The 13937-nt window shown below is 49.6% G+C and overlaps 1 protein-coding gene across 5 annotated transcripts in view; it reads right to left on the bottom strand.

The window, feature by feature from the left end:
* TOX2 (TOX high mobility group box family member 2) overlaps positions 1-13937 on the bottom strand; it is a 128507-nt gene that overhangs the window by 76761 nt on the left and 37809 nt on the right. For all 5 annotated transcript variants that reach the window (XM_045804664.2, XM_045804663.2, XM_045804660.2 and 2 more), the window contains exon 2: positions 561-626. In XM_045804664.2, coding sequence (XP_045660620.2) covers positions 561-626 — 66 coding nt within the window. The remainder of the gene's footprint in view (positions 1-560; positions 627-13937) is intronic.

The raw sequence follows: 13937 nt of genomic DNA on the forward strand, positions 1-13937 counted from the left end.
GAAGGCTGGGGACTGGGATAGCTTTGCTCAGGGTTGACTCAGTCTCCTTCCCAGGGAGGACCGCACGGGAAGCCTCTCCTCTCTTCCCTGTATGCCACATTCGCAATCCTCCCCAGTGGTACTAGACAACTCTAGGTGGGCAGGAGAAGTCTGCGTGCCTTTGCATGCGTGCGTGTGCCTCTGTGCCAGTGCAGATCCCACAGGAGCTATGTGGGGGCAAGAGGCAGAGAGTACCAGGGAGCATGTGACATCTTTACTTACTACTGCTGAAAATTTCTCCTCTGTGCATAGGAAATGTGGGCAACACATTTGGAGTTCTACCAAGTTTTCAGTGGTGCCCATTTTAAGCCGACCATAGCCAGGTAGGTGATTTACAGAAAACACTGTGGTCCCAGTTGGATTGTCACTTTTAAGGGGATACTTGATATTCTTGATCCTTGTGAGAGAGGATAGTAGTGGGTCATGCCCCACTGCTCTGCACCATCCCAGCCCCACCTCGCAGCAGCTCAGCTCCAGCCAGCCCCAGGCGGAACGCCCCACAGGGAGGACAGAGCACCCACCTGGCTGGTTGATAGCAGCTCTGGGTTCCCGTCACTCATCCCCACGTAGACACTGTCACCATCAAACTAGAACAGAGAAAGAGAGAGAAGTGGGTCTGAGTAAGTTGTTTTCAAGAAGGCCCCAGGAGATGCCCGAGGAGGTCAGGAGACTGAACACACTGAGGGGAAAGGTCTGTGGGGCCTGGAGAAGCAAAGTTTGAGCCCAAGATGCCCAAATCCCATTTTAGCAGGACTCCCTCTAGGGTGAAAAGAGCAGCCCCTGTTCTGTGGCCCCCATGGGCTTGAATTAGCATCATTAATCACAGGATGAAGAGAGGAAAACCTTTCTGCCCTTTATGCCTTGTCTATAGATGTGGCAGATGGTCCTTGTCAGATACTGAGCTCCCTATCCCTGGAGGTATGCAAATATCTCTCTTGGCCAAAAGAACATCGGACTATCAGCTAGAGATAGAATTTCACAGATGGAAGGAGGCTGAGATCTTCAGAGCCCTGGGATCATGACACCTGCCCAGACATGCCCCCCAGGTCTTACCATCCTAAGAAGCTTGGCCCCCTCCCATTTGCCCCTTAGGCCACCTCTGGCCACAGGCAGTGAGGGCTGTGATAGAAACCATGCCCAGAAACTACAATCCTGTGTTTTGATAAACTGCCAAGTCTGGATGCAGGAAGATCTCCCTGCAGTAGGAAGCAGGTGTCATGGGAGAAGTGTGGGCTTTGGGGCGCTGGCTTTTTTCCATGATGCGTATTCTTAAGCTGGTGTTTGAACCTCTGAGGTTCCTCATCTGTTGCATGAGGATAATGACAGTGGTCATACCTCTCTGTGGGGTATTGCACCAAAACACGTAGGGCACTTAGCTCATTTTCAGTAAGTTCTCTTCCCTTGAGAAAGGTGTCTTGGATCAGGTTCTCTAAATGCACAGCCTGAGACCAGGATTCAAATGCATGTGATTTTTGAGAAGTGCTCTTTAGCAAAATCCATAAGGGAGGGAGGGAGGGAAGCAGGACAGGGCAGTGGAAGTAGCTAAGCAAAGATGTGATCTCAACTGGAGACCTGCTGCAGCCCGATCCCATGAGGAGCCGTGGGGCATGAATCGCCCCATGGAGTTCAGTCAGTCACTGTCTGGGGGCTGCCCTTAGGAGACAAGGGGAGGCATAACCTTCTGAGCAGGGTGGCCCCCATTTGGCCAGGGACAGTTCCCCCAGGGAATTGTGCCAGCCGTGAGCCATGTGCAGCCAGTGCTCCTAGCAGATGGAAGGTGGCTGCAGAGGCTAGTAAAGGGATCTGGGTGGGGCCCCAATGGCAGCTGGCCATTTTATTTTAATTGAAAATTTAATTTTTTTATTAGGTTATATTCACATGGTTCAAAGCACAAAAAGCAACAGAGTGAAAATTCTTCCCGCCCCACCTCCCCGCCATCCAGAGGCTACCACTGAGTCTAACGGCTTCCTTTACATCCTTTCAGAGATGGTCCACATATACACATTTTATAGTCGTTTCTTTCACATAAATGACAACATCCTATACACCCTGTTTTGCACCTCATTTTTCTCCTAGCAACACATCCTGGGAAGTATTTTATATCAGAACATAATTCTGTCTTCCAGTACCTGGTATTCCACGGTATGGATGTAACAGATATATTTAACTAGTTGAGCTCACGGGCTATTGAGCTGTTTCTAGTCTTTCCCTATACCAGCACTGCTCTCATGAATATTTCTGTACATCCATCATATCGCCTGGGTGTGAGTTTATCTGGAGGATTAGTCTGTATAATCGCTGGGTCCAGACGTGTGTGCGTCTGTAATTTTGGTGGGCATTGCCAAGCACCCTCCCACGATCATGCACAAGATGTCAGTGCATCCAGACCCTCTTCACGCAGAGAGACTCAGATGCCAGCCTGCTACCTCTGTGGGCCGACCCCCGCCACCCTTCCTGATTCCCTTGCCCTGCTCTACCTTGTTCTTTGTTCCGTAGACCCTTCTACCTTCTAGCATTCTAGAGCATTTACTTATTTTACCATGTTCGCTGCTTATAATGGACCTCCCCTGTCAAAATGGAGGTTCCTGGAGGTCAGGGGTCTTAGTCTATCTGCCTCCCAAACACCTAGAATAGTGCTTGGCACAAAGCAGATAATCAATAATTGCTTGTTGGTTGAATGAATGAAGGAATGAAACAAGCATGACACCATTCACATTGTCTTTTATTAGGCCAGTCTTCCCATCAAGGCAGTAGGATTAATGGCTATACCCAAATGCCTTGCCAGCACAGGGATGGGCAGAGTCCTTCAGTGACTGTTGGATTAACAAAAGAAAAGGTCAAACCATGCCTAGAGTCTGGGAACTGGCTCCCAATGCAGGAATCCATCTACCACACTGTGCCTGGAGCTCATGCTTCAAGGCCCTGCTCAGAAATCACCTCCTCCAGGAGGCCTGCCATGCTCTCGCCTCCTCTGGCTGTCCTTCTTACATCCACATCTGTCTTCTGCTCCAGAGTGGGAGCAACATGGAGGCTAGAACTGTGTCCTGATCATCTCCAACCACCCCCCCCCCCCAGCACTTGGAACAGGCTGGCATCAGAAATGAGATTAGGAATGGGACAGGGTGGGGAGCTTTCAACAAAAACTCCTGGGTACTATTTGATGTATCACCGTGGCCATTTATTACTTAGATAAAAGTAAAACCTTTTTAAAAAACCACACATAATTTATATGTTCTGTAAGAAAGAATGACTAGAAATGGAGGAGGACTTAGTTTAGCCAGGTATCTGAAACATTTTATAAGGCAGTAGTAATCAGACAGTATGGCATACGTTAAAAACACAGGAACATGTATCAAAGGAGCAGATGGAAAGATGTTCCCCAAAACTCCATGTTACAGCCCATTTATTAACTGCTGGCTAGAATGGAACCACCGCAAAAGGAAAGACCCCGGTCTGCTCTCCCCACCGCACGCAGCAGGTACTCAACAAACATCTGGTGAATGGATGAATATACCTGGCACTGAGCAAAACACTTGCCATAAAAGATCTCATTTCATCTTCAAAACAACCCAACAAAGCAGGTATTATTTTCCCCGTTGAAAACCAAGGAAACAGGTTGAGAGGATTAGCAGCTGCCCAAAACTGCACACTTAGACAGGCTGGGCTTCAGAGTGGGCTGCCTGCTTCTTTGGTTTGGTCTCTCCCACTAGGCCAGAAGCTCCTTAAGGGTGCAGACCAAGGCCTTGCTGCACCCCACTATAGAACCAGCCTGGGGCTGGCACATAATAGGTGTTTGGTAAATACGTGTTAGTGGTTCAGGGAGGGAGGCATTATCTGCAGTGATCAGTGGGGGATGGCTCTGGGGATATGAGAAAAGAAAACCCTGGATTTTGATGTGTGTATTGTGGGAGACACAAGGGGGTCTGCCAGGGGGACCACATGAGGTCACCAGGGCCTGCCTCTACTGGGCTCATTCATCCACTCATTTATTCAACCAAGAAAAGATGCCACATACCAAAGTAAAGCTTACTTCTTGCTTTCGAGGAGGACCTGAGAAGTTGGCAGAGGTTCCCAAGGCCAGGCCTGGGTCAGCCTCTGATTGGTTACTCCCAGGTGCCTTGCACAGTGCCCTGGGAACACACTGGGTTTGGGACCTGGCTACTGAGCAGCCATGAACCCAGTGGTGGTGGTGGTGGTGGTGGGGTGTCTGTTCTCTGCCCTACTTCTGCTCAGAGTTCCACCATATCAGAGCCCTTGCAGAGGGGGAGGAAGGAGACAGGGTGACCCTGAGGGTCCAAGGCGTTTCCTGGCTTGGCCCCCAGGGTCCTAAGGCCTGGAGCTCACCTCCTCAGCCCTTTTAGGGAGATTGCTCTCTGGGGGAAAGAACTTGTAAGCCAAGGGGAGAAATCACAGAGCAAAGCAGGGCCCCCTGCTCCTCTGTGTGCACAACCAAGACCACAAATGCCCATATCTGTACCCACCACACAGCGAACGCTGGGTGTGTATGTGAACACAAATGCATAGACAGATGCAGTGTGCCCAAGCCTGGTGACTACACACACACCACAAACCAGTGGGGGACCATACAGCACTTAGTCACGCACAGCCCACACCCATGGGGAACACAGGCCAACACAAAGGGGTCCATAGCCCAAGCCTGAGTGTGCACATGTCATAGACCCTTCATGTGACTGGTACACGATGCCCACAGCATGCACACACAGAAGGGAAGGGCTCACCCTCATCTGCAGCTACAGAAACGGAACTCACTTACACGTGCCCACGAACATGGATGGCATGAGCATGCACAGACCTACAGAGGAGCTTAAACTCCGTGCATGTTTCACAGTGTATCAGTTCCTCGGCCAAAAATATTTTTTTCACACCACACAACCTTCTGTATGCTTTAAAATCGGGGGGGGGGGCATAAAATGCAGGGGAAACAACGGCCTAAGAATTTCCGTGAAATGCCAGGAGAACAGCCTCTTACCACTGACTGGAATAGATTAATTTTCCCCCATTTCATATTCTAATTATAATTCCTTTTCCCATTGCCATCTTCAGTCCTCATTACAGCTGGAAGATTGTTCTGCAAGAGCCAGACCTTCATCTTCTCTTCCCAAGAGTTTTGTCATGGAAATGAGTTTTGGAATCTGAAAGAACCCACATTTTTGCAAATATAGAATGTGTGGGGATAACCCTTTCATGACGGCCACCAGGGACCCGGCTCCAGAGGCTTCTGAAAGGTCTGTCTCTCCCCCAAGTCGTGTGGTCCCCTTGGCAAGAGGGGCTCCTGGGCCCCTATTCCAACAGCCCTCCCAACCTAGATCCCATTTTTATCTTTAAGGAAACTTAGCAAATAGGCAGCCAACGTGAAAGGTGAGAGCCGTGATCTTAGAATCGGACGATGCCAGCTCCATCAGCACCACTGTGAACAAGTACTTAGCTGCTCTATGCCTCGGTTTCCTCATTCCTACAACCCTCAGAGTCATTGATTCATAACAGGTGTAAATTAAATATCTGTGGGACGGACAAATGCGATAACTGGATGGATGAGTGGACAGGACGAGGGAGGGAGTGGAGGATGAGACAGATGGGTGGATGGATGGATGAATGGGTGGATAAATGGATGGATGGACGGATGGATGATTGATGGATGGATGGATGGATGATGGATGGATGATAGATGTATAGATCGGCACAGTCTAATGGAAGTATAATGCAGGTCACCAATGCAAGCTACAGATGTCATTTTAAATTTTCTAGTGGCCACAGTTTAAAAAGCAAATACAAACAGGTGAAATTAATTTTAATGACATTTTATTTAACCCAACATTTTTAGCATATTATGATTACAACAGGTAATCAAACAGAAAAGCTGTGAATGAGATGGTTTAATGTTTTTGGTTTTTTTTTTCCTTTTGGTACTGTCTTTGAAATATGGTGTGTATTTTACATTACATCACATCTCAGTTTAGACTTAGCCACACTTCAAGTGTTCAACAGTCACATGTGGCTGGTGGCTGACATAGTGAATACAGAAGGAAATAGTTGTACTGGGTAAAATGAGTGGATGGATGGTGGGTAGGATGGATGGGTGGGATGGATGGATGGATGGATGGATGGATGGATGGATGGATGGATGATAAATAGGGGGGTGGGGAAGATAAGTGGTTTGGAGAAACGAATGGGAGAGATGGGCCAGTAGGTAGATCAACAGATGACTCAGTGACTGGACAGCAGATTTAGAGGTGGCATGGGTGGGTGGGTAGGATGGATGGATGGATGGGATGGTCGGGGAGAATGGAGAGACAGGTGGATGAGAAGATGATCGGAATGGTGGGTGAGATAAACAGATGGTGGGATGCCTGGGTTGATGGAGTGGCTGTGTGGGTGAGTGGGATGGATAGGTCGGTGGATAACTATATCTGATAATTCCTTCTGCTCTATTCACACTTCCCCTGGACAATACCATGGCTTCTTAGGGTTACAACATACCACGGACTCTCAAATGTTCATCTGCAACCAAGTTACATCCAGATTCCAATGTATAGTTTCTCCCTGGACATCTGGTCCATGAGCATCTCAGATTCCACACACCCCACACTGAACTCATGACATGTGCGTGGACCTGCTCTTTCTCCAGGGGTCCACCATCAGGAGAGAAGATGTCACCTTCTACACAGGACACAGGCAGTACCTCCAGGATGACTCTGGGCGCTGTCGCTCCTACATCCCCCTAATCCAAACACCCACAGAGGCTTTGTGCTCAGCTCCCACTCCCCCTAATCCACCCTCCACCCTGGCTATCACTAGTGATTACTTCAGTGAGTGCTCGATCAAAACCCTGCAGTGACACCACATCACCAGCCTTGGCATCCAGGACCCTCCATGACAACTGGCCCTGAGCCTCAGCTCCCACGGCATCCGTCAAGGTTGCAGGAACCTCCAGCGCCCCTGCCTTTACACACATTGTCCCATCATCAGCCTGGAGCACCCTCCCCTTCTCTACCCACTGAAATCCAACTCTCCCCAGATCTTTTGTTTCCGGCTACGCAATGTACCCTTAGCAGTCCTGCTTGCTTCTGTAGACCTGTGTTTTTGGGCCCAACCTTAAAGCTTCCATCGCAAGTCGGCTCTAGATTCAATTCAACTTCTACGTGTCGTGTGATGTCCTGGGCTACAGTATGGATTCATGAATTAGAGTATTGGTTCTACCAGTAACCACTTGTGTGTGACCTCAGATTTAACCTATTATTGTTATTACGTGCTAAACTCTTACCCCCACATCAGGGGGGCAACCCTCTCCATCAGGACCATGTTTCCTATGTCACTGAGGCTGTCAGCTATCCCTTCAAATCTCTCCCCTCCCCCACACAGGTGACAGGACACCCATCCTGCCCTCCTTCCCTTTTGTCTGAAAAGGTGAAATATCTCAGTCCTGTCCAAGGTCAACCCATTCATCTTGACCCCACCCCTCACATCTTCCCCTCATTCACCCTTACTCTCCGTCTGGGGTCTAGGATCTAATTAAAATATGCAGAAGCAAACTGAAATCAGTCCATGCCCTTGTATATCATGTACTAAAGACCTACAATGTGCCAAGTAATGCCCACCCAACCATTGTGAATTAAAATAAATAAAACTTGTCGCAAGGCACAAAAACATAAAAGCAAAGGGTTCTGAGGTTACAGAGGGGGCAACTGTTGTTTACTGAACAGTATCTAGAGAGCGTGTAGCATGTGCCCAACATAGCACTGACACAGGCATAATGATCATGACATAGTCCCTGCCCTCAAGGAGCCCCCAGTTCTACGTAGAAGCTTCAGAGAATAAAATGTTCCCATTCTCCACATCTGAGAAAGACAGGCAGTTCTCTGGCCATAGTCCTGAGATGAGAACAAGTAACTACAAAATTGTTTGAAGCGTGTCCCAAGTGGTCAGTGACAGCTCCACATTACCCAGCCTCTGAAAGTCAAGTGATCAATAACAGTCTAACTCCAATAGCCACATGTCCACCTCTGGGGCTCAGCCAGTCCCAGAACCTCTTGCTTCTTAAAGTCCCTCTACCCTAGGACTCCATGCTCCCCCCAAACCCTACAAAGCTCAGTTCATGCCTGATTTGGAGAGACTAGCTTTGCAAAGTATAGCAATGAATTTAGCATTTCAGATGTCAAATAATGGCTTCTTCTCTGACAAATGTGACAATGGTAGGATACGGTTATTGCAGGAGAGTGGACACAAGGAGGAGGGCCTCTCAAGAGAGGCATTCTGAAAAGGTCACTTGGAAGCTCCATGCTGGAGGACACACAGGAACTGGCCAGGCCAAGAGCAGGGAACACGGCATTCAAGGCTGTTGTGAGCTCAGGCCAGTGAGCACCTACCATATACCAGACCTCATTCCAGAGCCGTGCCTAGTCATCTCGCTGGAACCCTCCCAGAAATGCCAAGGCTGCAGGACCAGCCCCACTGTAGAGATGAGCAAGGCAAGGCTCAGGGTGGCTGGAGACCTTGCCCAGATCCACCCAGCCAGTCTGGCCCTGGCCTTGACTCCTGGTACCAAAGCAACAGTCATTCTGTAGAAGCTGCTTCCCCCTGCTGCCCCCTGCACAGAGACACAGATCAAAGACCAAGGATGCACAGCCCCCAGCGCAGCCAGTGGTAGACACTGAGTGCTGCACCTCACGGAGATCTGAAGAGGAAACAATCAAAGCAGCATACACCGCGCCTGCCTACCCCCACGACGGGCCGTGAGAACCCTCCTTCTGCACAGATAAAACACGGCTCAAAAGCTAGCGGCAGCGAATGTGGCAGCTGCGCCATGGGCCCTGCCGAGAGTGCGGTTTTATGTGGCGGTGTCACAGAGAGATGTGCATCAGGACCAGGGCGGGGGGAGGGGCTGAGAGGTGCTGCGCAGATGGAAGGGGGCCAGGGGCAGAGCCTCAGGCGCCGATGCACTTAGAGAAGGATGATAGTATGGTGGTTACAAACACCGGCTCTGATGCCAGGCTCCCTAGGTCCAAATCTCAGCCTTGCTTTTCAAGCTGTGTGATGTTTTAACTAAGTTACTATTCCTCATCTGGAAAATGGGTATGACGATCATTTAGATTGAATAAGTTAATATGCAGAAAGTACTTAGAATGTCGCCTGGTACACACACAGCAAGCACTCAATCATTGTTAGCTATTATATTATTACCGAATCCTCAGAACTACCCCAAGAGGTCACTAGGTCACTATAACTTCCATAGGAGAGGAAACTTAGTGGGCCTTCATACAAACCTCTGAGCTTTTACACATGGGAAAGACCCTTGATGCCTCTACCTGCCATGTATAATTTGAAATAAAATTTGTAAATTAAAATCTTCATAAAAGTCCAAGTGAGAGCAGATTTTTCCTATGATGATGACCTTTATCCTTTGTTCCTAAATATCAAATATCAATTTCCCCCCAAAAAAAGCTTTTCTCTTTATTGGTGCACCTGCTTTATGGGGCATAATGCACATTCTTATTCTGCCCACTGAGAAACCCAGCCCTATGATTGGCCCAGAGAGGTCAGGGGATTTGCCCAAGGCCACACAGCCAGGAGGTGGCAGGGCTGAGTCTGCAGTCCAGGCTGCTGGCCCCCCGAAGGCCTATACTGGCTTCCTACCCCCACCATTTCCAAGCTTTGTAAACCAGAGCGGGTGACCTCACAACTCTGCTCCTGGGGCCTCATCGACCAGTAAAGGGGAGCAATGCCTGCCAGTGGGGCAGGGAGCAGGCCTTGTGAGCAAGCCCAGTGTTGTGGCTACTGCAGGACCCTCCTCCCTACCGCTGACAAGAGTTGGTGTGGATGGTGCTGCCTGTTTTAGTCATAAAACACATTGAGAGGGAGTGTAAAAAGATAGTGATCGCTACAGCTCCCGCGGAGGAGTGCTACCAGCCACCTGTCTCCTCTGGGAGATAGGAGTCATTATCCCCATTTTACAGATGGGGAAGCAGAACCTTTTCAACTGGCTCCAACCATTTATTTTCCTTCTAGACCTATGCTGTCCAGTGGGGTGGTCATAGGCCACATTTGGCCCCTGAGCTCCTGCAACACAGCTAGTCCAAATTAAGATGTGTGTAAGTACAAAAGACACACCAGATACCAAAGACTCAGAACAAGAACAAAAGAATATAAAATGCCTCATCAATAAATTTATATTGATTACATGCTAAAGTGATAACATTTTGAATATATGAATTTACTAAAATATATTATTAAAATTAATTTCACCTGTTTTTGTTTTGGTTTTTTTTTTTTTTTTTTTACTTTTTTTAATGTGGCTGCTAGAGAACTTGAAATTACACATGTGGTTTGCATTCTATTTCTACTGGACAGCACTGGTTGAGATGTGATCCCAGGTGAATAGAAGAATTCTCTGTGATAGGTATGGGGAAACCGAGGCCCAGAAGGGGGAGTAACTTGTTTAAGGCAAGAGGTTGGTACAGAGGCATAGCACTCATTGGACAAATGTTACTTGAGTTCTAGGTATTGGGATGCAGCCGAGAACAACATGTGGAGCCACTTCCCAGCCCAGGGGGGACACAGTGATGATGCAGGACTCCTTGTTGACCAGGCCCCCACACACCAGGGCAGCCGGACCCAGCACCGACCCTCATCTCCCCATAGTGAGCTCTGATCACACAGCTCAGGGAGTACAGACAGGAAGACACACTCGAGCTCCCACTCCAAACCAGAGCAGAACCACCTCAAAGACCCCTGGTGAGTCCCACACAGGCCATTAGCCAGCTGCAGCTGCCAGGAGAGGCTGATGGGCATGGTAGCCCAGTGGGCAGAGCTTGGCTGCCTGGCAGGCCGATGGCTGCTTACATACCATCCACACTACCGCAGATTTATGGCAAAAATTATCCTCTCTCTCAGCTCCATTTAAAGCCATTTGGAGCTCGCTCCCATCCCCGATTATAAATCTAATTGCACATTCCAAACAGACAAGCGCTCATTAAGCTTTAATTATGCACATGTTGTTTTCAACAAACATTTTCATTTGGCCGCTGTGAGGGGGAATGTTTCCAAGGGGGCTGCAGACGCTGCCTGCGGCTGGATGGAGGGCGCAGGCTGGGAAGTGGGTCAGGGTGTGGTCCAATGAGGTTGTCCAAGAGCAGGGCAAGGACCCCATCAGATCTGGCACAGACTTTGATGGCCTTCCACCGGGCTTCTGCGGCAGGAGAGGCCAGCTTGTGTGTTCTCAGCTGGTCCCACCTGCACCCCTAGTGTACCCACAGTCTCATCTCAGCTGGCGCCAATGGGCCTCTCTGGGGTGGGAGGAGGGAGGATGGGGACCTACATTCCCAGCTCGGAGCCATGAGCCCTCCCCCACCAGGAGCTGGTGTCTTCAAAGCTTGTCCCTGCTCCCACCCACCCCCCACACTGCAGTGGAGCCATCTTTCTCCAGCATAATCTTCCCTTCCCTCATCTGTTCATCATTTATTCCACAACTATTTCCTGAGCAAAGGCCTGGCAGGGAGGGGCCAGCATGGGTCAGGAAAGACAAGGCACCTGTCTGGTTCTGCCCAGGACCCTCTCCCTCAAGCTCCATCCTTCCCAATGAAGAAAAGTCTTGGAAAGCATTTGAGAACCTGTCCCCAGCCAACCCAACTCTCTTGGTGGCCTCCTGGCCCTCACTTGGGCTCCTCTCGTGCTCTGCCTTTTCAAGAGGTCTCACACATACATCCAGGCCTGGACAGTTCTGCACTACCGCCCTCCCCCCGCACCTCGCTTCTCTTCCCTTTCTTTGCAGTTAACTCCCACTCACTCCATGCTGCCCTCTCCAGGACGCCCCTGATGAGCCCGGTTGCCCCTCTGCTTGGGGGCAGCACGAAAGCATTTATTGGACCGTAATGTCATACCTGCCTGCTGCATGTCTGACTCCTAAGACCAGACGGTTCCACTATTTCCCCAAAGCACTATCTCCTCTGGGGGGAAAAGGAGAAGCACTTGTTCGCTGTGTGGCCTTCAACAATACCGTCCACTCTCTGGGCCTCACTTTCCTCTTTTGTACATGAAGGGGTTGCATGGGTGGGGCTCTCTGGGTCCTTTAGCCGTTTGGTCAGGTTTTGTTTTGTTTTGTTTTGTTTTGATTATTTATTTATTTTTAGAGAGAGAGAGAGAGCAGGAATGTGAGCAGGGGGAGGGCAGACGGAGAGGGAGAGAGAAACTCAAGCAGACTTTGCACTGAGTGAAGAGCCCAACGCAGGGCTTGATCCCACGACCCATGAGATCACAACCTGAGCCAAAACCAAGACTTGGACGCTTAACTGACTGAGCCAGGCACCCCCCGCTTGGTCAGTTTTAAGTTTTGCTGTTTGTCCCAGAATTAGACCTTCCTCTTCCCACCAGAAGAGGGTCCTGAAATCACCAATCTCCCTTCAAACATTCCGCCACAACCCTACAGAGCAGGGGGACTTTGCCGAGGCAGGTCTACGGTGCACAAATGGTGCAGACGCAGAGTTGGGGGGATGGGGATGGTGCACACCCCCAAGGCTGCTCCTCAGTGAGCTTCTGGAAATGCAAGCAAGTGAGATAAATGTGTTTTAAAATGGATGTCAAGATCCATTCAGCATCTGGTGGCTACCTGTGGTTTTAGGGCAGGGTCCTGGGAACAGGCTCTGAGAGAGAAGGTGGGAAGTTCACGGGGCAGGGGGCACTACAGGAAAGGCGGGAGGCAGGAGGGGCAGAGGGACAAGTTGAGCTGTGATGCAGTCACATCAGAGGCAGCAGCCTGTCCACAGGACAGCTCTGGAGCCATGTCCCAGACTAAGACAAGGAGTCACAGCATTTCTAGCCTCAGGACCCAGGCTGCCCCAGGGGAGGGTGATAACCTCAGAAAAGGCCCCCTCCTTCCACCAAAGGCAATAGCCAGAGAGGCTCAGCTGCCAGGCAACGGCAGCCAACACTGAGTAGCTGGCAGGATGAGTGTCCCAGATGAGGAGGGATCTGGGTGACATGATAGCATCCACTACTGCTATGATCATTTATTCATTTTAACTAGTTGGTGCAACATTTACACCACGCTTGCCTAAGTCAGGCACTCCTTTAACTGATTTGTAAATTTTTGCTCATATAATCTTCTCGACAACCCTGAGGTAAGTTACTACTACACAGGCTCCCATTTTACAGATGAGGAAACTGAGGGGAAGTGGCTTGCCCAAGGCCACACAGCTGGTAGGTGGTAGAGTCAGGACTCAAACCCAGAAGTCCACCAGCAGGGTCACCGCTCTAACGACTAGGCTACCCCGCATCTGCGACCTCGGCTTGCTACCCTGCAGAGGCTCAGCGCTGTCCAATCCCAGCCGCCTCCCCAGAGACCCGGCTGCGGTCAGCGGTCTAGAGCCTCAGGTTGACCGGACTGCCAGTATTCGTGCTTGACAATTATCTACCCTCCGCGGTTGGGAACATGTCCCAAAACTGATCCTTGCCAAAGACAATTAACCAAAGGCCACATGAGCGAGCGTGGGGTGGGACTGTGGCATGGGGTGGGGGGTGGGGTGAGCGAGTGCCTGAGACAATGAGCAGCAGATGATTTGGGAGATATTTTCTCCCAGAGCTACAAAACAAGCCCTCAATCATGCCACAAAGGGCTTGCATTGTTGGAAGGGAAATATGTCAACGACAGCGTTCAATCGTGAGACGGTTAAAAAAAAAAAAAAAAAAAAGGAAGAAAAGAAAAAAAATCTTTTGAAATAGTAATTTGACCTAGAAAGGTTTTCTAGGTCACCTGAACTTGGCATTTAGGCATCTAACCCCAAAACCTAACACAGACAAAGTACTACGTTCACTTCCCTCTGTCAGTGCCAGATAACACAGGAAATAATATTTGTAAACACTGCTGCTATATTTTTAAGTGCTGTCTT

Source organism: Ursus americanus, chromosome 22 (genome assembly GCF_024610735.1).
Source record: "Ursus americanus isolate L20-20 chromosome 22, mUrsAme1.1.p, whole genome shotgun sequence".
Classification (NCBI taxonomy): Eukaryota; Metazoa; Chordata; class Mammalia; order Carnivora; family Ursidae; genus Ursus; species Ursus americanus.